At 31.3% G+C, this 27,466-nt stretch overlaps 1 protein-coding gene and 1 long non-coding RNA gene across 2 annotated transcripts in view; both read right to left on the reverse strand.

Moving 5' to 3' along the window:
- LOC143082596 (uncharacterized) overlaps positions 1–27,466 on the reverse strand; it is a 48,752-nt gene that overhangs the window by 13,671 nt on the left and 7,615 nt on the right. Inside the window, exons 6-28 of the mRNA XM_076258342.1 lie at positions 26,346–26,623; positions 25,296–25,446; positions 24,718–24,936; positions 24,065–24,218; positions 23,142–23,398; positions 22,840–22,866; positions 21,795–21,992; positions 21,360–21,495; positions 20,825–20,850; positions 19,111–19,252; positions 18,383–18,618; positions 11,039–11,203; positions 9,680–9,869; positions 9,085–9,324; positions 6,611–6,828; positions 6,331–6,436; positions 5,380–5,496; positions 4,917–5,052; positions 4,072–4,255; positions 3,066–3,342; positions 2,502–2,688; positions 1,462–1,673; positions 305–534 (exon numbers count right to left, since the gene is read on the reverse strand). Of these exons, the coding sequence (XP_076114457.1) occupies positions 305–534; positions 1,462–1,673; positions 2,502–2,688; positions 3,066–3,342; positions 4,072–4,255; positions 4,917–5,052; positions 5,380–5,496; positions 6,331–6,436; positions 6,611–6,828; positions 9,085–9,324; positions 9,680–9,869; positions 11,039–11,203; positions 18,383–18,618; positions 19,111–19,252; positions 20,825–20,850; positions 21,360–21,495; positions 21,795–21,992; positions 22,840–22,866; positions 23,142–23,398; positions 24,065–24,218; positions 24,718–24,936; positions 25,296–25,446; positions 26,346–26,623 (4,086 nt within the window). The remainder of the gene's footprint in view (positions 1–304; positions 535–1,461; positions 1,674–2,501; positions 2,689–3,065; positions 3,343–4,071; positions 4,256–4,916; positions 5,053–5,379; positions 5,497–6,330; positions 6,437–6,610; positions 6,829–9,084; positions 9,325–9,679; positions 9,870–11,038; positions 11,204–18,382; positions 18,619–19,110; positions 19,253–20,824; positions 20,851–21,359; positions 21,496–21,794; positions 21,993–22,839; positions 22,867–23,141; positions 23,399–24,064; positions 24,219–24,717; positions 24,937–25,295; positions 25,447–26,345; positions 26,624–27,466) is intronic.
- Positions 11,703–17,258, reverse strand: LOC143082595 (uncharacterized). The gene is made up of 3 exons (XR_012980418.1): positions 16,651–17,258; positions 15,372–15,442; positions 11,703–13,579 (listed from the first exon to the last, which is right to left on the reverse strand). It is a non-coding gene; the product is annotated as an uncharacterized LOC143082595 (long non-coding RNA).

Below are 27,466 nucleotides of genomic sequence, written 5' to 3' on the forward strand. Positions count from 1 at the left end.
GAAAACCTATACAAAATTGCATTCGTCTATAAAAACAACAATACTACATTTCCGATTAGCAGTTCCTTTGCATTTTTTAACATCCGTATAATATGTGATACACTTAAATAGTTATCAAAGGTATCAGGATTATGATTTAATACGCCAGACGTACGTTTCGTCTACATAAGACTATCAGTGACGCTCAGATCAAATAGTTGTAAAGCCAAACAAGTATAAAGTTGAAGAGCATTGAGGACCCAAAATTCAAAACAGTTGTGCCAAACACGTTATTTAAAATCAGTTCTTTAGTTTACAAACATACTGAGTGTGATGACAGCATGAACTCTCCACCAATGTGAGACTTTATAGAGACGTATTGTCTTTGTATGAATGATTCTGTATCTTCAATATCCCATTCTATTTTCATTGACGTACGATATATTTGCGATAATCCAAAAATACCGAAATCTTCGGAAAAGACAGGCGTAGTTTTAAAAACCGGTGGCGTTGTATCTACTAAGAATCCATTTGATGATGACTCCGACCACATTCCTGAAATTAATTACATATATGGGTCAACTTTAAAAAAAAATAATACATACATAATGTACCAGACATTTCTTTGGTATAAGCGATTTTAAGGAATCTTTTTTCATTTCCCAATACAAATCTTCGCAGACAGATATGCCACATCTGATCTCAAAGCATAACTGATACTTGCGTGTGAGGATTAATTAGCTATAAACTAGATTTAGCCAACGATTTGCCTCTGGACATATACCTGATCCAAGTCGGCAATAATGCAGCTGTTTTCGTTGGTTCTTTTTGTTGATATACTAGTAGTCGAGCATTTTGTTTCGTCATGTTAATTGGGCTTCCACTTTTATTTACTTAACACAAAATAATACGACTGTTAAAAAATGAATGTCAGAACTTTTAGATAATAATTTTTATGTGAGCCAAAACTTGTCATTGCTACCAGATATATAAGTCTAAAAGAAGGACGAAAGATATCAGTGGGACAGTCAAACTCATATATTGAAAATAAACTGACAACCCCATTGCTAAAATAAAAAGACAAATGGACAAATAATAGTACAGAACACAAACCCCGACAAAAAATGGGAGTGAAAGTGTGCATATGTTGCTAGCGAGCTGTTCTCAGCTTCTATTCTACAATATTTCTCAAACATACATCGTCTCAAATATATATACTTAATTTGAAGATGGAAATGCGGAATGTGTCAAAAACCCGACCATAGAGCGAAAAACAGTCGAAGACCTCCGTTTGGTCTTCTGCACAGCCAGAAAATCCCACACCCGGAGGGCTTCAGTTGGCAGCAACACAAAATGTGTTCTACTTCAATGAGAAATTAGCAAAGTAGTAATATCTGTACTAGATCCATACAACAGGAGCAGGAAAACATCTGCTATCACGAGTTTATCCATTACAAAATAGTCATTGTTATCATTATTTACCAGCTTTATTGTAAGCTCTTATCGTTACAAATATTCTCTCATTGATAGGAAGTCCAAGTGATGTGTTGTATATTGCAGCTGTCTGTGTGATATGGAACTCCATTGCTTTCACAACATCATCACCACCTTTTGTTGTCCCCGCTCTCCATTCATATTTTTCTAAGCCAGACTGTGGGTCATCGAATCCATACCACTTTGCTGACAAGTATGTTCTGAATTTAGACATTATTCGACATTATAGTTGTCCATTTGGTAAACTGATATTCTTCATATTGTTTGAATGACAACAAAAAGTTACATGATTAATCTACACACTTATTGAAACAATCTTGTACTTTTTTTCTATAAATTAACTTTATCAATATATACTTAATTTCAAATTCATTTTTAATTCCATTTTTCAATGAAATATCAACCACCAAAACACAAGAAAAAGCACTACTGAACAATTGATTTAGCACCTCATCTTTCCGTTTTCACTAATACAATACTTAAGGAGGCTCGAGGGTACAAAAATTTCAGAAAACATTTAAACACTTTATTTTCATTATTAATTGTATTTATTACACTATTAAAAGTTACTTTATGATATGGTACAAAAATCAACCAAAATACCGATTCATTTTGGCCCCAGATGACTTTTAAATTGGTTATATCATTAAAAAAGCTCCAAATTATCTCCCTTTAATGCAAAATTGCCTTAAAGAATTATCTTTTTAACTCATAGGTGACCTATTCTTTTTGTCATTGTTTTCAAATAAGCTGTACTTACAACTACACAATTGTAAAATGCAGGCGCTTTCTATAATTTAGTTCTTTTTTTATTTCGATATAACCTATATTTCTCCTATTATTTCAACAGAAAAAAAGAAGGATCAATTTCCTACATTTGAACACACGATAACTACTGTTACCTTAATTTATAAAATAAAAGGAACATGATATTTTTCAATGGGGAACAAAAATAAATCTTGTCCAAATCTTAGACAATGCCTATCATGAACAGGCATCATTGTGTAGCAAAATTATCGAATACTCACGTCATGGATTGATATTCTGTGTCATATATCCCTGTTCCATCCTGTACAGCACCAGCTAATGGTGGACTATTATCTATTATTACACCATCTGATGTCACCGTCGTACACATATCTGCAGTGTTACATGCCGTAACTGTTGTATAATATCTCAATCCAGCTCCAAGATGTAAGTATTGTAGAATAAACTCTGAATGAAATGGATATATAACTTCGAAACAAGAAGATATAACATGATACATGAAATATAATTATATAACTTGGCAGAAGGTTGAAAATTGTCAAACAAATCTGTTTCTTTTTCGTCAAAGATAATCTTTAATATTAGTCATATAGAAAAAAAGAAGGTGGAGCCATTTTATAGCATTTGTTTGCAATACTAAACAATACAAAAATTTACGTGATAAATACTTTCAATAAGTTTTGGTACATCCGTGTATTCAAATAAAACCATATGTTACAACATTTTAAAGATCCAAAATATTGGCTCCAAATTGTACGGTTCATCTCAGTAATTTGTGCATGTTAATGTAAAACAATTTAAAACAGAAAACAGCACAAACTTACCATAAACAATTCCCACAGCTTGTTCGGCTAAAATATCCTCACACTGCGGACATGTTCCAATTGAAACATAATATTCCTTGATGGTAGAATGGGAATCATGGAAACCTTCCCAATAAGTATGGAGTACTTCGGTTTCGATCTGATAATCTATATCCTTTACATCTCCTGTTAGAGCACTTTTGTCACCGTCGTAAACGTGTCCACTAGTTGGTGGTGTGGTATCTACTTCAAACGACCACGACGTTATAAGTGTTGATAAACCAGCTTTATTAAATGCCTGTATGAATGGAACTACATTTTAATCATAAGCGGATTAATGTCATAAACAAATGAAAAAAAGTATGTGAAAAAAAAATATATGAAACAAGATAATTTAACGAAAATCATGAAAACGAAAGAAAGAGGATTTTTTGCTGATATAGTGTTAATTTTGTTTAAAAATACCAGCATATGTCTTCTTCAATGCACTGGTGCATTGTGATAGACTGACCGCAGCTAATTCTACATAGTATGTTGCTAAATTGTCTTGGGGCGAGGAACATGAAAAAAGGATGGTCCATTCACTATGGTTTTTTTTTCTAGCTGATTTATTTATTTTCTGTAACAAATTTAACCAACATAATCGTTCCTTTACTCGTATATTGTGTTAAGTCGTAACTTTTCCCTGTTCATGCGGTGTTATAGTATAACTAGTTCGTAATTAGTGAGTATTTGATCTTGAATACACTCAGTTTTCACATGTAATACTTAATGTATGTACTTTCAACCAGTTACCTTTATAAATTGCAATGAATTCCCTTGAGTTATTTGTTCTATTCATTAATGATTGTCCTTCAAAATTTAATAATATACCGTGATTTTTCCCTTAGTTATATCCAAGTTTGTACTGTTTCTAAACTGATTCTTTAATTTGAAAGGGACCGTTCTATCCATCCTTTACTATATAAATCTGAAAACAAGTTCAGACAACTCTAAAAAAACCAACAACACTCTTTGGCAAACTTACTCGCACGTTGATATAATATAGATGACCATCTAAAAGATCTAAAGGATTATTCATATCCGTCATCCCACATTCATCGTCTATAACCTTTGCATAAGCCATCATATCTGTATATCCGGGTTCTGAACCTATAGACCAGAGATAGTAATTTATGCCGCTTTCCAGGTCCGTGAATATATCTTTCCAGCTAAAATTATATACATCATTTCATGTAAAAGTTTGAGGATACTAAAGAAATGCCATTTAACAAACTTCCCGGTAAACCATAAACCAACAAAATAATATACGTCAACTTTGCCTTGCATAACATTTTTGATTTATAATCTAGCGATTAAAGACACGAAATAATAAAATACAGAATAGTGTGCATGTGCTCCGAAACAGTGAGAAATTTGGTCTTTGTTCAGTTTCAGGTTTGTTTGACAACTAATCCACAAAATGTTCTTTGCATCAAAAGGTAAAATACAAAAAATACCAAACTCCAATAAAATTCAAAACGGAGATTCCCTCATCAAATAGCTAAATCAGAAGCTCAAACACATCAAACAAACGAAAAACAACTGCATACCCTTTAAAACATTAAACCATAGTTCATAGATTAATTTTCATGAAAAGGGGTAGACAGCTGTAATGTGTTAATGTTTTATCGTATATTACAAACTTAATATACATGTTATGCGAGGAGTATGCTAAAAACGGGAAGTTATGCAAAACTTGTCGAGAGAACTGTATTTGTAATAGAAATTAAAAGTGCAGAACAGAAAATATAATACGTTTTCATAAGAAAGGATTTCTAAGAATGAAGACATATTTATTAATTACAAATAACAGTACTGTTTTTGACTAACCATGCATTTATTTCTGTATTGGAAATAATAAGTCGGTTTTCTATTGTGATAGGGCTATTTGTTGCTAGTGGTGAAGTGCTGTCTATGATGATAGGGTCTGATATAACTGTTGTTGCTCTGTTAGCAAAATCAATGGCTGAAATATAGTTTAATACATTAAAAATGCTATTTAATATCATCTTCATTAACAATTGTAAATATTTTAAATGCATGCATACATTGACTTTTTTATATTTAATTTTGATCTAAAACAATTTGAACTTTGTAAAGACTGAATTATTCCTAATATGTTTATAAATACCATTTCACGGCTATTGCATAAAAAGACATAGAATAGGCTCAATTTCTAAATTATATAAATATAGCTGGTCATTTTGCAATTAGATGTAACAAATAAATAAATACATTAAAGAAAAGATAAGACGACGTTGTAAACATTTTAAAGATGTTATAGTATACATACCTTGTATAGTTGCATAGTATGAATAACCATTTTGCAAAACCATTTTATGTAATGCTTTGTGCTGAACAATTCCTACATTTTCGAAGTCGTGAACATCATTACCACCCGCAGTAGTACCTGAGAGATAAGCATTCATGATTTTGATCAATTTCTCGTATAGAATATGTAACAAAAATAGTTAAGATAATAACCAAAAAACCAGTGTGTAATTGCATCTAGTAAAAATAGAATAAACCATTGTACATCCTTGGCTTTCAAATATATTGGCATTGAGCGTTCCAGATGAATGTAAATTCCCCCAAAATCGCTTTGGACGCATGAAATCCATAACATTTTGTTTTATTTTTGAAAGATAGTAGGAACACGTGAAACTGCGAGCTACTGCTAACTGATGATACCCCCGCCACAAGTGGATAATATTAATAGTGTAAAAATATGCAAGTGTTCAGTAAACAGGAAGTTGCCAAGTGATGACTCTGAAAACGCATCACACAGTATAACTGACTTATATAAACCCTGAAACCAAATTTCAGAAATCCTTGTACTGCAGTTCCTGAGAAAAATTTTACGAAAATTTTCAACTTGGCTATCATGTGTAAAATCATACAAGTGTTCGATAAACAGGAAGTTGTCAAGTGATGAATCTGAAAACGCATCACACGGTACAGCTGACTTATATAAACCCTGAAACCAAATTTCAGAAATCCTTGTATTGTAGTTCCTGAGAAAAATGCGACGAAAAATATTCATGGGACGGACGGACTGACGGACTGATGGACTGACGGACTGACGGAAGGTAAAACAGTATACCCCCTTTTTTTTAAAGCGGGGGTATAATTAAAGTAATTCATTTATTATAAATTTAACATAAATGAATTGTTTGGTAAAAGTTTATCATCGTAAGGTGAAAAAATATTATTTAACTTGATAACAACAACAAAAACTGCTTACCAATAGCCAGTATATATTCTTTTATACCACTTGCATGCAGACCTGTATTGAATTCCTCGACATCGTTAAATCCGTCCCAGTTTATAAACATATCAGTGTTAGATGTCTAAATTGAATTAAAGAAGAAGAAAAAAATGGTTACCTTTTGTTAGTAATACAAAGAACATAAAGTTTTATTTTGGTGTGAAGAACATACACATGCATTTAGGTTTAATTTCTAAAATAGAAGTATGTTTATTAACAACGCGATTAAAACACACAAAAAACTCCACTAATTTACCTGATATGTGAATGCTGGGTTAAATCCTATCCACACATTTCCTGCCACTGGAGGAGTAAGATCCACAATGATACCATCACTACAAGCTGTAACTTCAACAAGTTCTTCAAGCCATGCTGTACGCTGGATTGATGTTCGAGGAGCATAAATACAAACAGTGTATCTTGTACCATGTACTAGCTCGTTATTTGTAAACTGTTCGTTGATAAATTCTCTGTCTGCAAATTAACCAAACTCATCTCATGAAAATTTTATTATCGATATCAAGTGACAACATGCATAATTCTAATGATCTTCATTAAAAAAACCAATATTGATCTAAAACGGATAATTTTTGCCTTTTCAAATCCCATAAGACAGAACAATTTTTTTTATTTATTAATTTTCTGTCTTTAAGTCAATCTTTTAATTCAGTGCAATTTGCTTGCAGAAAATTATGATTTTTTTCAGTCTATGTTCAGTATTTGTTATCTACCTGTACACATTAACATCACACTGAACTGTCGGGAAAATTACTGAACGGTATTACCAATGTGTTTTCAACTGATCGGGAGGAGCTTACATTTCAATTTACAATTTGCAAAAGGACAGACTATTTGAAGATGTATGGATGATGCTGTTTTGATTATTATTGACTTCTTATCACCTACTAGAGTCACCAAAACTTAACAGAATAACGACCAACGCAGATTTTACAAGTGTTTTTTTTTATATCCACAAATTACAAAATGTGACAATTTTTGCATGTTTTTAAACTCCGATAAACAAGAAAATCAAGGACTGTGTCTCATTCTTTATTTTCCGAATACACATATAGTGTTTACATATTTTAATCGGCTCAATTACCATAACTGGACACTTCATTAAAGAGTTTATCCCAAAACACCTGTCTATAAATGGACTGGTCTATCACGAGCGAAGTTAACCTCGCTCAGTCAAGTGAATAGTTCTGAACATTATTTGGTTTAATCAGTAGTGCATTAATCCTAAAACTTACTGAAAGACTGAACATAATTTAATAATTTGTTGTTCAAACTATTCAAATGATGTTAAGTTCAAAATGACCGTTAAGGACTAAAATTGATTTATTATAGTGATTGGTTGCAGTAGTTCAGTTAGTACTAAAAAAGAATATAGAGTGTAGCTTAATTGTTATATTAGATATGGTAACTTTTTCCTATTAACATGCAGAATAACATGTGGGTAATCATTTTACACTGAAAATAATGTAGTATATCTCAAATTTCATAGGCTTTTGACTTTTTGTACATCAACTCTATATATTTTCCCGTCTTGACAATTTTCTTCATTCAATCAAAATATAAAACATTTTACTTGAATTCCTGTTTTGTTTTTCGTCGTGTAAAAATTAAGTTTTTGTATATAATGACAATTTTTCAACTTTCTACTCAATTACGTTATAAGAGACGAGTAGTCTGACAATCAGTGTCTACAATAGTCTGTTGCCAAATCTATAAAGGCAACAGTAATATCCACTTTTCTGTAGTCATAAATTGTTTAAGCGAAAACAAATCTTGATCGCAAACCAATACCGATGGAAACACATCAACTATAATAGGAAAAAATACCGAATAACATAACACTGAACGGCTACATAAACAAATGGCAACATACATAGAAATGAACTATTTTATAACAACTGCCACATTTCTGACTTAGTACAAGACATTTTTAGAAAACATGATGGGTTGAACCATGTTTAATGGATAGCCAAACCTCCCGCTTATATGGCAATGACAAAAGGATATACACTTCATGACATATGCTGTGTACATTTCATACATTTTAAATATGTAATAATTAATGTTGAACCAACCAAACCCAAAAGATCTAATGATATCCAAAGAAACTATCTACAGGCTTAACTCACCATGTCCTACATAAGGAAATGTCTCTACCAATTCAGGAATATGGCAGTTGATTTCCATTCATTTGATATCTTTTGATGTTGCCATTTCCTAAGGGACTTGTGTTTAGAATTTTCTTGGGAGTTTTTGATTAGTATACTTTGCCATTATACCTTTTCATTATATCAAACATGTAATGTTTAGAATTGTTTATTCATATTTTTTTACTTTTGTGGCCGTAAACAAATACGAGACCTTCCGTCTCATTTTTTATTTCACTGACTTCAGTATGGAACTACTTCTCATTTCTCTTTCAGAATCTTGGCTTTTACAATGGAAGATTTAAGAAAGTTATGCCTGACTCGGTTTATAATCAACACTACATTATGTCAGTTTAATATTTTCCCTAAAGATTAAATGTTATGTATTACAGACAAATGAAGAACAAATCATAACAAAAAAAGAAAGATGTTTAAAAGCAAAACGTAAAATCACATAAATACAGAACTCCGAGAAAATTTCAAAACGGATATTTCCTATTCAAATGGGAACAACTATCATATTTCTGACTTGGTACAGACAATATATACCATTATAAAAAGTTACCTGTGTGTCCACATTTGATGGCATCAGGGTGAGAGCATGGATCCACTAGTTCAAGTTGGTTGATTTGTTTATAATATGTTGTTACATCAACAGTACGAGCATTTATTATAGCATATTTATAATTTCTGTGACGCAAGGTTGGCCAAACTGCTGATATCAAATTTTTGTATGGCGTGTAATCTTCGTCTGCTAAAGTCCAGTAGGCATTCTTTTCTAAGAATATCGGACGTCCTATACCATCTTTTTAAATAGACACAAAATGTTAAAACCATTTTAAAATAAAACTATGGTAAAAGAGAGTTGATTTTGATTTTATAAATGAATTTCTAAATTAAAATATTATATTCATAACTTCTATGCTCTTCAATTTTGTACTTGTTTGGCTTAATAACTCTTTTGATCTGAGCGTCACTAGACGAAACGCGCGTCTGGCGTATTAAATTATAATCGTGGTACCTTTGATAACTATTCTACCTTATATGTTTTGAATGTCCCTTTGAAATACTCTATTAATGATTCATTATGTAACATAGATTTAAAATAACTGTCTAAAAATCAAAACGATAGCTTTGGAAAAAGCAAAACAAAAGTTTACCCAAAGCATCTGGTGTTCCAACAGCATCGATGACAATATTCGGATCAATAAATGTCGGATTCTGTGCTTTACAGTCTTTTATGTCTGTTGACACTGTTGAGTACAAAGATACTTTGTTGTAGCCTCTCACTGTAAATTTCTTACATTTTGAGAAGTCCATTGTCCCGTCTAATATGATTTCAAAAGAAATCTGAAAGATATTTTAAAACTTTTATACTACATGTATATCTTTTGTTTTGAAGAAAGAGGTTTAGGATATAATTCGATACGGACGAAACAAATCTGTAACCGATTTATATACAAACTATGAGCACATCGTGAGTACTTTCCATGTTGTAAACACAATCACATTGGATTAATGCAATACAAGAGATCTACCATCTGATAGATGATATGATGATGCATCCCACGTGTATCTCAATAAACACGCGTTGGTGTTGATATTTATTCATTAAGGAAAAAAAGAATACAATAATAACCTTTTTTTTTTTATTGTGATGCAGTGTAGACGTCCTTCTTAATTCAAATGTTTAGAAATAAAAATCAGAAAAACAATTGGAACAACAATCAGATAATACTATTGCTTTTTCTTTATATATGTTAACATTTTTGTTTACCATTTCAAAACAGTAAAGATATCAGATTCTATGCACCATTTTTCTAAGTGACATCAATTTTAAACAACAACACCTACATCTTGACTAGGTGCTATATGTCCCTTCCTTGTTAAATTTTTTATTCAATTTGCCCTTCTAACAATTTTACTGCTATAAAAAAATTGAAGACAACACGTTTGATAATTTCTTGCGTCCGAAGAGCTTTTCTGGATTTACCTTCATCGGGAACGCTCAAAGCCAAACATTTGAAATCCGAAGATGTATAAGTATCGCAACCGTTGAAGAGCTATATGTCAAAATACGTAAAATAAATAGCCAAATTCATCTAAAGCCAACTTTGCCTGAGGGAGTTGAAACCTTAGTTTCTTGATAATTTCACACTGAAGGTAACCATTGTACTGACATCTGCAGAGGAAGATTATCTATTATCAGCAGCTTTGAAATAATGATATATAACCAACAAGTATATGATCGGTATACAATGTTATTATAAAAGTCACTTTTTACAAGAGCAATCAGTATACTGTCAGTTTTCAGTAAACATATAAATTAGTAAGAAAGAAAGAAAAAAAATGAAATCGTAAAAAGTATGCATCTTGACCGCAACAACAAAGTAATATTAAATTGGAAACTTAATATTTCAAAATTCCAAATGAAAGCCGATGCACAATTATTCTATTGTTTGAATACATTTCCGAAACAGCAGATACATAAAGTGATAAATTGGATGTTCGCTGCTTACCGTATCAGCAGTTTCTGTGTACGTTGCAAGACTCTTCCAAATCATATATGGTTTTCCCAAAATTGAGTTATCGGTTATGGCATACTCATAACCGCTAATGGCATCAAATTTTTCAGCGATATCTACCATATCTGGGTCAAAAAACTTGCCGAAGGTAACGACTAACTGAAAAACAAAAACATATAACTTATATTTTTGACAAGAAAATCGGAGCTGTCATATCTTTACCATTCAATTTCCATCCTTATCATATACATGAAGGAGGCAATACTACTTAACCGGAATTTCGATTGAGAGCATTCGGGGAAAAATACCTGAAGAATTTGAATGAGAAATGTTTCAAAGGTTAATTGTTTCTGGTTAAACATGCCCCATCTGCCACTAGCTTTAACAGGGATATGGACCCTGTATGTAGATATTAAATGGACATCTATGAGAAAACCATGCAGATGGTGCTCCATGCAAAGTTGTTTGATTTTGATGAAACTTTGCTGACATGTTCAGGTTGACATCATATGAAAGTCATGCAAGTTTGAAGCCCTTACACTGCTGGTAACCATGGCAACGATAGGGATTTAGGGTATTTTTGAGTTTATTTATAGATGCATTTACTGAAATGCATAGATTTCATAAATTTCTCAAATAGAAATAAATACTATAATACTTCTGAGTGTTTAAATACTTTAATATCACAGATAGGATGTGTATGAAGTATAAATCACATCATTTTATTAAATATAATGATATATATATAAAATAAGGGTGTGGCAAAACACATAAAATGATAAAAAATATGACCTTTTCATCAAATCACACTAAAACAGACAATACAGCCCAAAAGTCGCTTTAATTTACCCTAAATTTCAGAAATACTTTGCATTTTCTTTGGTTCAAAAGATTTTGAAGGGATTTCGGTTGCAAATTAATTTTATAGATTTTATTGATCATTTAGATAGCCTCCCCCCTTTTTTTGTATTTTTGCAATAAATTGGGGAAAGTCTCATATTTTAATGAAACCAAGCATTCAAAAATAAATACTTGAATTATACAGATTGTAACATGCAATATAGGTAAATCAAATAGAAAATTCAAAGTGAAATGGATTTTTGTGTCACAAACAATAGTAAGCATTAGGTTTAAAAAAGGGGGGAGCTGCCAAAGACAATTTTTTTTTTTGTATTTTTTTTTTATTCCAAATTCCTTTAGTCACTTGTCCCTATTACTTTAAAGAGTAAAATCCATTCATTTCTTCCTAGTAATCCCATTTTTGGTTATTGCAGCTTGGTTACTGAAAAATGATATGAAATTCAATGTCAAGTTCATCATATTGAAAAATCTTAAGTATTGACATTCAGAAGTTGTGTCTGACAGGTAAACAAAATTAAGATACGTTGCAACCTTTTACTGGAATGCTGGTTACCATATAAGTCATTTTGATCATGAGTACCTGAGACAGTGTGGATAAAATCTGAATTTCTATTGTTCAAAGGGAGATAATCCAATAAAAATGCTGATTTTTAAAACCTTAAAATTGCATGTACATATTAATTTAAACTAACATACACTTCATCAATTTAATAAAATATAAACATATCTCTATTTGGTTATCTGGAGAGATAGTTAATAGTGCATTTGAGCATATACTATTGGTTTGCTTTTGTTGTAGTACTTTCTAAAATTCTCCTAAAAAAATGTCTAAATTTATAAATTCTCTTTTAGCATTGATAAATTTTTAAATATCTCAATCTGTATAAATGATCATAAATGTTATTATTTTTTATAGCATTAGTATTATATTTAACAATCAATGAAGATGATACAATAACACTAAATGGTGCTTACATGCAAGAATAAGATTATTATAAACATACATAACAGTTAATTCGAATTGACTTAGCAGCACAAGACAATTGTTGCATTAGGTATGGAATTTAGGGAAATATTAAATTGTTTCCATACTATCTTATAAGAATTTACATACATGTAACTACATGAACTATGAAAGGTAATTTACTAATAATCCAATCAATAAAACTAGTTAGTCAATCTAAGAAACAATTTCTGACAAATGAAAATATTATTATGTTTATCAAATGGCCAAGTACATTCGTAATCTTCATGATTGTCTTCAATACTGATGACCTTTTAATACAGAAGTAATTTTAGACTTCTTATTCGCTGATAAGAAAGCCTTGTTGATGGTGAGACAGTGAGAACATTCTATTTCCTAGCAAATATCTCTCTCTTCTCATTTGTGTTGCAACTGTGTGTTGATTTGGTGGTTTTTAAGACTTCAGCGAGATTCACATTGCTGTTTTTTTTTCCTTTTTTTCAAAGCATATGAGTTCCATTTCAATTTATTTTTATTTGAGCTTGCAACATCAACAGGAAAAATCAAAGACGTCACAGATCAGAGCCTTATTCAAGTATCAGCAATATTATCTAAGTTTTTCTTCATCATAAACATGTTTATCAACAAAAATGTGTCTCAGCAATCAGTCTTCTTTCATGAACTCCAGTTATTTTTGGATCACCAAATGTCTGTAAAAAATAATAAGAAAACAATTGTTATCCATTAAATGATTGAAATTTCCTAAAAAGAAATTTCTTATTAACTTGGTCTTAGTGTAAAATGTGTTTCGATTATCACAACTCTGACATTCCAGTACATAGAATAAGAAATAGAGTATACTAGCTAAAAATGGACCTAAATTTGATTTTTTTCTTATTCCAAGCTGCAGCAAACTTAATTTTAATGAAGTTAATTTTGCAGATTTCATCTTGTATTTATGACGTTATGACAATACAAAACTAGGGAGATGAGTATTGATTGCAAATGAGACAAATATCCACAAAAGTTCAAATGAAATGAATGCAATGCCTCTGTACAACCTTCAACAATGAGAATAAAACAGCTCAAGGGTACATTCTATTACAAATGCAGAGATTGCACCTTCATCAGGTTGGGGGGGGGACACTATATAGACACTACATTCAAACTTGATTCACATGATACAGTTCAGAATTTGGATTGTGATGAATTATTAGACACATCATACATGTAGGTTTCTGACACAGAATAAATGTGGTAAACGAACTGATGATTTTGAAATTGGACTTGTACCAATATCCAAAATCTAAAGTCTAAAAGACATGATTAGATTTATCACATCAAAGAACCCCATATATACAATTTTTAATGAATTTAAACAAAGTTTAAGTTTGGACCCCAATTTGAATCAACTTGATAACTGAGCCCAAATCATAAATCTAAACATGCTAAATGCATGATAACATTTAGCATAGAAAAAAAACTTCAATAATATTTTAATAAACTAACAAAGGTTTTTTTGCCCCCGTGATCTTTTTTGCAATTTGAAAACAAATATTAAAAATCTAAACATAAAAGAAGTATTTAACCCAAAAAAGTACAATACACCGTTTAATTTTGCATAATATCATAGAACACCAATTATTCAATTGTTTTATGAAATCAAGTTTAACTTTGGACCCTTTTGACCCTATAGCTGATATAGACCAATTTAAAAACAAGCCAAAACATTTGAAATTGGTAAAACAATAAGCATTGGAAACAAATATATAATTAATTTTACAGCTAATTTCCTAAGGCATGTAAATCTAAGACTTCGGTTATCTTGCATGGTTTGTTTGTATATTGTACAATTGCAATTGACATAACGTCTTATCAAATTTAAAAGTACTCCATAAAGGTTCAAATATGCCTATATTTATTGTTTGAAGATATCAACCTTAATTACAAAGCTTGAATCAATATTTATACAAACAGAGCAAGCAAACCTACCAAAGTTTTACTCTACACGCATTAGGAAAATAGCTGTAATAATGGTAAAAGTGTTTTTTTCCAAAAATGAAAAATACAAATGTAGTCTTCAGCTTTACCATAAATGCATGTTTACTATAAATGAGGATCTGTCAAGCTGACAAGAACACATTTTTTTCTAGGTTTAATTCTTATAAAGAGAACAATTCCAATGATGAGTAATTTTGTTGTGTAAATTGTAATGATATGGCTCTTAATTGATCATAAAATAATACTTTGAGGGTTCTGTGTGTTATTTTTACTTTTTGTTTACCAGATTGAACTTTTAAAATTGAAGGGCTAATCTAATTTATTGATTATTTATCATGTTTTTACAATAATAAATGTAACTGGTCAATTTCCAATTTCTATATATGATTATATTTCACAAATAATGCCACAGCACAGGTCTTATTTGCTGTCTATTTAGTAGTCTCTTGTTATGACTTGTTTGATTCATTTTTTTTTTTAACAATTATATCATATATTTACCTATATGATCTCCTATCATATCTGCTTTCATTTTAACATTATTTTCATGCTTTTCCATCTTTAACATTAACCTGTTGATAAGAAATAAAATATTGTATATTTGTACATTTGCATGATCAGTACAGTGAGTTACATCTACATGTACATTGTACATTAAGTTGGCTTAACATAATGCATTGGTTCATTGAAAAAAAAGTTTTGTAGATATGATAATTAATTTGTGTAAATGTATGCTATGATATCAATCACATCATCAAGTAATTCATTTCTTCGGTATTGTTATTTTGAATTTGTTTTATCTGAGTAATCTGTAATGTTATAATCTCATGTTGCCCCTTCTGGGCCCTTTAATTTGGAATACATTGTAAGCATATTCTATTCAGATTCTATTATATTAACGATAGAAGTAAAGACATGTACAAGTTCTCTTTCCATGTTTATAACTGTGATACATGACCTACACTAAGGAAATGTAAAGAAAAAGTCTCACAGTAACCAATTTTAAGAGAAAAAAAAAACCAGCTCATAGTCAGTAAAACATTTTTTTGAGTTTAAGAACCATATATTGTATCAATCTAGCTGCATTGTACAATGTACATGTAGTACTGGTAAAGGAATGAATAAAGACAGGAAATTCACAACTCTTTGGGAGCTATATTGTGACTTTAACAGTGCTTAATCAAAACCTGTCACAAAAATATTTAGGGTAGGGATAAAAATAAAGGTAGGTAAGGGTAGTGCGGTTAACACACATACTTTTTAGTTGGCATAAATGTACAGTAGTTTTCGTATGTTTATGTAATTTATACATGTTCTCGTTTCTCCTTTTTTTTTATATAGATTTGAAGCAACCATTATTTTTAAATTTGGAGAAAAAAAACAGAGTCAATGGACTCTATTGACAATTTGGCAAACAAACTCAGGGCGAACAGACCTGATACCGGAGGGCTTTGTAATAGAATATATATTTTATAATGATTATTATAGATCTCTTGAGAGACTGAGAGAGAAAAAAGTTTTTCTATTAAAATTTAGAAGGCAAACACATAAATCTTTTAGTTTCAGAAGAATTTTAAATCATTATAAATGTATGTCAATGAAAATTAAATCAGTGTTTGCTTCAAGAAATTATGTAAATACCCCCCCCCCCTTTTTTTCCCAAAGAGAAATGGTCTATGCTCTTCTTCCTATATTTATGATTTAATGTGATGTTTCTATAGTATGTCTTTTTATGGTGTCAAATTGCTTTTTCTAACCACAAAAAAATTAACAAACTTACCAGAACCAACTGAAACTGAAAGTTTTGCTTTGGAATTTCCGTTGCTAGATTTGGAAGGGTCATGAAAGGATGGCAGCAACTCATTTTGTCTTCTTGTCTACTGCAATCCAACTCCTGTCCATGTTTGCAGCATATGCATATTTTTAAAATGTGAGTCTGAAACCTAGACATGATAGTGATAGTCTAGCCTCATGAGTCATGTCTAGACTATCTGATCAGGATCAGACTTATCCCAGTGGCAGTGGGAATGTCTTTGCCACATGGTTTGCTATGTCTTTGTTACACTCTTTCAATAAAAATAAGTTTTTGGCTACACCATATTCATCAAAAATACCATTATTTCCTATCCTGCACATTTGTTGATTTCCCTCCTTCTGTTATTGACACTAAATCGACCTTTTATTGTGAAGAGTTTTACAAAGGGAGATAATTTTAGCTATATTTTTCAGTTTTTCATCTTTTATTCAAATAAGCTTATATCAATTTGCAACCAAAATCCCGTTAAGGAATACTAGTTTGTAGTGAACCATAACGTTTAACAAAATATTTTTTCAATTGGAGTGACTTTTGAGGTTTTATGGACATTTTCAGTACAGGCTGAATTCAAATTTAAAAAAAACACAATTATGTCAATAAAAATAAAAACAAACATAAAGGTCGAAATAAGATCCAAATTACAGTTTATTTTAGTAGAAAGTCTGAATTTTAAGGCCAAACAATTTTTTTTGTCATATAATACTTTGAACTATTCAATAAAAAAAACCGAAAAATGTCAATTTTCAACAATATTTTCCAGCAAATTTGGTACTAAACTATAATTGCCCTGTATTCACATAATTTGAGATAAATTGTCATTTTTTAACCATAGAACTATTAGATGTACTTAATACTTTACTAGGAACCCAAAATCAGCTGGAAATTCCACAACCCCTTTCATAATTTTTTTTTTGATTTTGCATGGTTTTCTCGTAGACATCCATTTAAGAACAGAAGACATTTTGAGTAAATAAGAGGCGGCATTAGTTTACTTATGGTGATAAACTGTGATAACCCGCATAAACTACGAACGGAGCGAATACGGATTTGTCAACAAAGTGTCTGCCAGAAAGTATCATCATCCATGCTAATCATGAGTCAGTCATAATGCAACGTTAGAAAAAAACAAAATAATCTATACATTTGATGATTAGGTGGATATTATGATATTTAAGTCTATCTGACCGGTCAACCAATTTGTAATGATGACCATGAAAATCTCTCTTTTTACTATAAGAACTAGGAACATAACCCAAAAATGAAGTCAGTATCGTGCGTTTAATGATTTAATCTTAATTATGATATTCTGTTATAACTTCTTTAATTTCTCAAAAATACTCGGGATTTAAAATCCTTACTAAAACAATTTTGTTCAATGACATTACTTCTGTAAAATACTTACATATGAAATGTATTTCTGTGTGCGTGATCTTTCATTAGGATTGGATCGAGACACTGATTTGAAGATGCATTTATCGTCATCAAATTTCTGAACTTTGATATTAGACAATAAACATTGCTGTATTTGGAGTAGTTAATCAGTACATTGAGGGCGACATAACAGAAACATTTTTTTATTCGAGCGTCACTGATGAGTCTTTTGAAGACGAAACGCGCGTCTGGCGTAAATGTAAAGTTTTAATCCTGGTATCTATCTATGATGGGTTTATTTCAATAACAATAATGTTTTGCATACCTTTTCAGCACCACCAGTCTGTGTTGTGTTACGATGTTCTACATTTAAGGTGCCTACATCTGGTGGGGAGGCAATCATCATTACACCGTCAGTTCGAATAGTTTGAAAACATATAGTGTGCGCGCATAACTTTAGAGCTATTCGGTACATAACTCCAGGACTCAATGTCAGATCATCAATACTGACGTCATACATTGTAGACAAATGAACGAAATCTTGAAATATAGTCCATTGATCTAAAATATAAATGTCATGCGATTTTAATTAATAATCGAAATTTTGAATGCAGGGGATTCTTTTCAATTTCTCCCTTTGGGAACTTGTGGTCTTTTATATGTAAATATGATTACAGTTGATACTAATTATGCAATGAATGTTAGAGCTACTACCATTAATTAACATGTACGGATATGTCTTAATATCAATGTTAATTGATGCTAAATATAAGTTGCTAATGCTAACTTCTTCTAAATAATGTGTTTCCCTTCAGTTTTGTTTTTTTATCCTGATTTTGTTTCTGTTAAATCGATTTAGGACTATTGAACAGCGGTATACTTTTGTTGCCTTTATTTATGTACATTTTGTTTCTGATAGTATGACATTAATTTAAGTCAATTTAAATCAAACGGTTATATTGGTGCGACCAATCTACCGATGTCGTCAAACTCATATACATGTTTATTGTTTAACTGTAGCCATTACATATTACTATTAAAGTTAAATCATACTTCCAACTTCTGATCGTTTTTCAATAGCAATATAAGCATCACTAGTATATGTCTGCATTGTTAATGGTACAGTCCAATATGCCTTTAGAGAATTCAGTGACATTTGAAAGTTTCTGTCAACCAAACAAACCATTCTGTTGTCCTAAAATGTGAGAAAAAGGAAAAGAAATTGAAGGCATGCCTATATACAACTACTTAATCAAAGAGTTTATCAAATAATAATACAAATCTGTGATGTAAATTTCTTTAACATAAAATATAATGTTTAAATCATTGTGATTTTTTCTACCCTAATTCAAACAGTAATATTATAGTGTTGACTATTATAAACGAAATGTTACGGACGCCATTACAAGTTAGTTGAACATTACAAAATATCTATTACACAGATGATGACGGATATGGTGCAATGTTGTAACAACAATCAACTAATTATGTCTTCGAATTATGTGAACATTATATTATTATCCCATCGAACTAGAGATAAAGGATACTACAGATACAGTTAAGTCGGCCTCATGTCTTGACTTACTTCTAGAAATTGACAATGCGGGTCGGATGAAAACAAAACTTTACGACAAAAGAGATGATTTCAGTTTTCCAATTGTGAACTTTCCATTTCTTAGTAGCAACATTCCAGCATCATCTGCATACGGGGTATATATCTCCCAATTGATACGATATTCCCGTGCGTGCATTTCCTATCATGATTTTCTTGATAGAGGGTTGCTGCTCACAAGGAAGCTATTAAACCAAGAGTTTCAAATGGTGAAGTTTAAATCATCCCTTCTGAAATTTTACGGACGCCATCACGAGTTGGTTGACCGTTATGGAATAACCGTTTCACAAATGATATCGGATATGTTCCTTACGTCGTAACTACTATTCCCTTTCATGAATGTGACCTACCGAATTAGACTATTTACCGGTTTTGTTATCATATAAGAAACACGACGGGTGCAACATGTAGAGCAGGATCTGCTTACCCTTCCGGAGCACTGAGATCACCCCTAGTTTTTGATGGGGTTCGTGTTGCTTATTCGTTAGTTTCCTTTTTTGTGTCATGTGGACTTTAGTTTGTCTGTTTGACTTTTTAATTTTGAGCCATGGCGTTGTCGGTTTATTTTAGATTTATGAGTTTGACTGTCCCTCTGGTATCTTTCGTCCCTCTTTTATACAAGACTTATCACAGGGTTTAGTAGATTTGTACTTGACGGAGGGTAGGGGTTTGGTTAGCTTAGTCTTTACCGACATTAGTTTTCTGTGTTGATTGTTTATTTTTCTGTTGGTCGTTCTTTGTCGTTTTTTGCCATGGTATTGCTAGTTTTTTTTCAACTTATGAGTTTGTATATACCTTTGGTATCTTTCGCCTGTCTTTTAATCGTTATTATTCAAAATTTTCTGGTCAAAGTCAAATTTAAAAAAAAATCCAATACGACTAGTTACCACATAAACTGTCTAACACTTTTTAACCGCCATTGCACAAGCAAATTTGTGTTCAGTTTTGAGTGCCTTACCTGTGGTTTTGCTATGCAGTCTTTTGTTGGCTATTATTCGGGTTGTTTTAACTAATGTTAATATCTAATGTATCTGATGTTTTGATTTCTTTCCTTATATGATCTTCCCTTTTTGTTATTCTCATAACGACAAGATGACACATCCAAAAAGAAACCCTTTTATGAATAACAGTGATTCTATTCGGTAAATTACTTACATGCTCGTGGTGGTTTAAGGTAAAACCTGAAAGAAAGCAAATTTTTGTATTTAACTCCATGTGCAAATATAATCCGAATAATATTTCATCCGGGTAAATCATAGCTTTCATCTGTACTAAAGTTGTTACCTTTAGATACTAGACAAATAAATATAAACCCTATACAATTGGTAAGTCCGACGCACTATAATTTCCTCAATTTCTTAAAAAAATTAATATTCAAAAGACAAGAATGAACAATATTTGACAAGCTATGTGACAAAACGAAAACGAATCAGAATAACTAAAACCATGTATGATCAAAATAATTGGAACTCGAGCTTCTTACTAGTTTCAAAATCGACGTAAGTTAAAGCGCGATATCACATGAAACAAAATGGAATGCTTATCAATTTCAGACCAACAAATTGTATCGGGAATATGCAATTTTAAGGTAAGCACACGTCTTACGGTTAAGAAAATCATTGGAAAATTCAAAATTCAAACCCACTATTTATTGATTTTTGTTAATGTTTCATAGATTATTAAACATTACCTGTCGAATTGCATGGTTCGCCATCATAAATAACCACTCCTGGCAAGACATCATTTTCTATCACTACAATAACACCATCTGATGACACTGTGGTGTTTCCACCATCACTTACTGCTGTAACACTTATATAATATTTCTGAAAGTAAACATTCAAATACATATTTGCTCTTGGGATTATTTCAATTGTTCAACACAACGTGAAATCAATTCTTTTAATGCCAATTATTATTGTATGTGTGAGTTTTAATTATATCTTGAGAGGGTTATTTGTCAAAGTAAGTCTGTTTTAAAAGTGTCTATGTTTGACTATCAACATTCATTGAAATTTTAAGGAAAAAAAAGATAAGTTTATATTCTCATTTATCGTATAATGCAGTGTCAAATTTTAAACCTTGGTAAAAGATAGAATGTTGTAAAAGAAGAGATATAACATACCTGATATGAAATAAGAGATAGTCCCATTTCTATGTGAGATAAAGTATCACCAACATTTTTCATTGAAATTATATCATTTCCACCTTTCGTTGTACCAATGCTTATACTGTATGCAATTTGCACATGTGGATGTGTAAAACCTGACCAGCGAGCAGCAAGACTAGTGGTATCTTTCTGGAAATCGACATCTTCTATATCCTGTACAATTTGTATGTCTTTAATTCAAATATTACTGTTTGAAAACTTGTAAAACGTGTGTGTTATTTTTATTCTGATACAAATATTTTAATTATATTAGTGACACAAAATCTTACGAATCATATGATACAGGAAATATCTTTATACTTTAGCGCTTAGTTCAACTATTGTCGTAACATGAAATCATCGTGAGTAACTGTTGTTATTAATGAGTCATACTGCGGGTAAGACCATATATATATGCTGTAAAATTGCGATACAATAGAAATTGTCTGACCATTTTTCAGTGAACATGTTGAGGAGAACAATGATAAATTACGTTCTTTGTTACATATTTGTTTGGGATTTTAACACATTGATGACTGCTTTTTTTTTACATTTTTACCAATTATGTCTGTTTATTTTGTTCGCGCATCGTTGTCAATATAATTTGAAGCGACTGTCATACACGTGAGAGGTTCAGCTAGTTATAAAACCAGGTTCAATCCACCATTTTCTACATAAGAAAATGCTTGTACCAAGTCAGGAGTTGTTATCCATTCGTTTAGTGTGTTTGAGCTTATGATTTTTACATTTGATTAGATATGTTCCGTTTTGAATTTTCCTCGGAGTTCAGTATTTTTGTGATTTTATTTTTTACAAACAGAATTCAAAATTTTGATGTAAGCTAAAATGAATTTTGCTTCATTTAGTTATCTTTTTCTGAAGTTGTAAATGTTTGCTAGTTGGTTGTACTCGTACTAATTTGCTTTATTCGAGCAGCACTGTCTATAAATCAGACATAAGATCATTGCAGAAGTTTAGAGTGAATGTAATCCTTATCCTTCTCAAGAGCATATTTACTTACTGTTAAAGGTATCTTGTCCAGATCACTCTGAAAAAAAATCAAACCTTGGCTTAATGAAAATAACACCTGTCATAGATAATACATATTGTCTGATTAATTTTTTTTTTGGAATAAACGTCATATTTAATCAATATTACCACTGTTTCTATGTAACAAAACTCGCAATAGAATTCATAAAGGCAAGCAGTAATCAGAACTACGTTTTGTGAAAATAAAACTTAAACCCAACAATTGTATATGAACGCTACATGTGTTCAAACCAATATACATGAGAAATATATTCAATCAAATTTGAGTCATACCTGAGTATCAATATCTATTACTATTCCTTCTGTTGGTGGTTCAACTGCATGTATATAAGGACTTGATGTCTGAATATTAGCTTGGCCAGCAGAATTAGTAGCTTTGATGGATACATAGTAAGTATGAAATCCATGAAGGTACCAGTCAAGTTCGTGTATGTTTGTGGCTGTACATGTTGGTGGTACCGTGATAGTACACGATCCTCCACCACGTATTGATTGATAAGACTGAATGTCAGTTCCGTATGCTCTAGATCCTGTAAAAAGAGGTAATGCGAATGTATATTTCTTTTGCCTGACCTATATGATGAATGTTTAATAATGTCTGTTTTTAAAATGTTTTGAGATAAATCATGTTAAATACAAAATATACTTTGTCGCCCCCTCAATCTATTTATTTGTATATGCGCATTCTTCTATTGAATCAAAGTTTGACCAAATAGAATGTCAAAAATGTTAAGTTTGTATTCTATTGCATGAGGGACTTGGTTTGTTTGTACTTTATTAGATCTTTGAAGTTAGTATCAACATCTAACTTACAATGCACACAGAATAAGGAGTTTCTGTTATTTGTGTAGTCTAAGTATCCTAAACTTTAAATTAAATTGCAAAACTATATAAAACAAAAACTCAATTTTCATTCACATGGACCTTTAAAATACTTTTATCCGTGTCGTTTGTCATTGTTGTTGTAATCCTTATAAATTGCATCATATAAAAAGAAAAGCAAAAAAAGATACTGAAGAGACAATATTGCAAATTATTGTTTTCACGATTTGGTACTTAATAAATTGTAAAAGTCCAACATGCCTAGTTACCTCTTTTCAATGCAGCAACTACCCTGTATAATTATATTTTACATATTATTTATTTCGTGCATGATCATTTGATAAGACAAAACATGCAGTGTATTCAATACATACCAATAGCAAATTGATAATCCATTTCAAAAAGTTCTTCACTGTCACTAAAACCGTTAAGATTCCAAACGGCTATCAAAATGTCACCTGACAATGATACTGAGATAGACCCAGAAAAGTCCGGTGATGTTGTGTCAATAAAGCAAGGTCCGAGTGTCTGTAAGAAAACAAATCACGCTGAACTGAATTCATTCATAAACAATACCCTAAATTTATAATTCCAGTAATAATCTTAGTGAAAAATATTCTGTTAAAATGTTGGCATATTCTTTTTGATTAACACTGATGTATAAATCATATGAAACTGTGTTTGTACTATGTAACCATTATACATCTGTATCATGGATTGGTTTGTCAAACATAAATTAAGCACAAGGAAAATCACATCAACTTAGGATAACCTTACTGTTCATTTAAAAAGAAAATGTGAATAACTCTTTCACTCGAATTTTATGTCATATGATACTCATTTAGCATATCTTGATTCATAAGAACATTGACATATATCTAATATAGTCCGTTTCATTACATAAAAGATGATATGTCGTTTATAATAGTAAGTAGAAACGCATTTTGAAAGGCAAAATTAGGGTCAAATTTAATAATCATTTATTGCAAGATTTTTGGAAATATTGTTGAAGTTTGAAAATTCTTACGCTTAGTCCTTCCACGTTTGATTTGCTAATTGTTTTAATTATTATATAGAACTCAGTTCCGTCTGGTACATTGCCATGAGTCACTCTATGATGTGCATGTTGATTGGTTGATTCAAACGCCATTATATCTGGCGCCATACTTCCTGGAGTAGACGAAAATCCTAGTTCATAATCATACACTTGGGCTGGGATGTCAATCGGCTTCCATGAAAATTCCAACTTAAATAAACATGACAAATATGTAAGTATGTGTAGCATTAAAGAAATATCAGCCCAAACACATATTGTGCATTTTTTACCATTAACAAACTGATGTAAAGAATTTTTTAACGTATAATTTTGTTTACATTTGGGAATGATTTAAGCATTGAAATATTTCTGATAACACAACAGTTTTATAAAGTACAAGCTAACAAAGAGATTTTCTGGATTTAGCTTCATCAGAAACGCTTCAAGCCAAAAATTTGAAAGCCAAATTATAAGAACCATCAAACAGTCTTTAATTCATAAAACGTTTATCCTCTATATATGGCTCTAATCATGGTCTTGAAATAACTTCTTAATCTACTAGAACTTACAAGAGATGATTTAGAGAGAGTCAGTCCGATACTACTTGGTGCTCCAGTCGAGTTAATACAGAATACATCACCATTCACCATAGGTAGAGTACCATTATCGTATTGTTCTAATGGAAAAAGGTCGATATCTGCTAATATTGTTGCCTTCATTCTAAAATAATAAAATACATATAACACATTTGGAATCGTACAATTATTTAAGAGAGCTAGCAAATATCTTTATATAGATGGGAATCGATCCTTAAAGTGTAATGTATTTCGAGTTTTTGAAGAACAAAACAGAAGATACCAAGGAGGCAATCGGAATAAAAACAATACTATACAATATTTGGCGGAAAACAATGAAAGACAATCAGACAAGAAACACTTCAAAAACTAAATGTTGAAGGACATTAACAAAACAAACAACAAACACCAAAGGATAACATTTCCACTTTCCCTAATGGCAATCATCGTGTTATTTTTTGCATCTGATCTGTTTATAATTCCCATTCGGTAATAATACAATCGAGGTAAAAAGTACAGGAATGTGACTACGCAAAGTGGAACATATCCGAAGTCATCTGTAACACTTAAAGTCTAACCAATGATGATGGAGACTGTAAACATTGGAAAGGATGACTTCAGATTTCTTTTGTTTTTTACTTCACTGCCACACTCCAAATGATTGACTAAGATCGACAAATATGGTAACCTTATGACTTCTTACGTCATGCAGTAAACCCCATTGAAAGTGGTTAATTTGTTTGTTCCTTTGACTGTTGACTGTGTAACTTTAAGCCACATCCAAGTCATAATGGGGACGTTAAATGTGATGCGTTTTATAGGGTGTGCGCCAGGCTTTGTGAACGTAAAATAATAGCATTCCGTCAAATCTTTAGGGGGTCTTTAGGTTGAATTTTGAAGTTTAAATATTGTCCCTTTCTAAAATGCTTTTGTTTTTCCTGCCAAAAATATAGAATATGCAAATATACACTGGCCATTTTGACATTTACTAACTGTAGAAATATTCGTTACGACCAGTTTAACTCTCAAGTAATGTTAACTTACATGCAATCTGCCGTAACATTTGCTATCATTCTCCTTACTCGTTGTGAGCTGAGGATGTAATAATTGGTTTGATTTGTGTCTGTAATCAAACCACCAGTAATCACTGCATCTTCAACCATCACTTCTTTCACCCCGGGAATAGAACTGTCTATAGTTACTCCGTCAGAACACACAGGCTCTGATGGATCTAAAGCCCTGTTGTAGGCCACAACTGTAAAATAATAGGTTCCATCACCGTCAGCGGTATAACTTCCAAAATTGTTGTACGTTTCTGTAACCTATTACACAAAACAAAGAACGGTCAGAAAATAAAATCATTTTCAGGCAATGGGGTATGGTCTTTCTTTCAATTAGATCTGCAATATAAAAATTACGGATGGCCTTCTCATTCAGTTAAAGGTACTAGTAATCTAAAGAAATGTCTGTTGACAGTGTATCAACTATGGATATGAAATTAATCTTGAGGAAATGACAAACTTAACGATTAAGTAGTTGATTTGGACTTCGTATTGTTTTGATTCGACTGAAACTGATGAGTACAATGTAGACGAAACGTTCATTAGTCGTATCCAACAATCAAAATAGCGTTTAGGCAAATAAACGATGACAAAATATACACTCTCGGGTAAACTCTTGTTTATTTACAAATAAGAAATCGTACATATTACATCATTAATTTGAATTTTCAATTTATCGTGCCATAAAAATCCAACGTTTTCCTGCGCCTACTTGGCTGCCTTGCTTTACGACCTTATGATTGGTTTTGCCTTCCTAATTTCTTTAATTGCACACTACTGCTGAGGGTTAATTTGACGAAACGCACATACAGTTTATCAAAAATAAGCTGGTATTATCGGTTTTTCTGCGCATTTTTCAAACAAGATATCAATTGTTATCGATGAATGTTTGATTCCGTAAAGAGATTTGTTCATGAAATGGCATCTTTACGATGTATTTTCTTTCTTCGAATGAAATCAGTCATTCCGTTACACTATTTTAAAATTCAATCACTATATTTTTTAGAAAAATGACTGCATTCCGTCAAAGAGACAATACTTAATACTTTAAATAAATTAATGTACACAAAAAAATAATTATTCTACATTTCGATCAATTTCAAT

The sequence above is a fragment of the Mytilus galloprovincialis genome, chromosome 7, assembly GCF_965363235.1.
Source record: "Mytilus galloprovincialis chromosome 7, xbMytGall1.hap1.1, whole genome shotgun sequence".
NCBI lineage: Eukaryota > Metazoa > Mollusca > Bivalvia > Mytilida > Mytilidae > Mytilus > Mytilus galloprovincialis.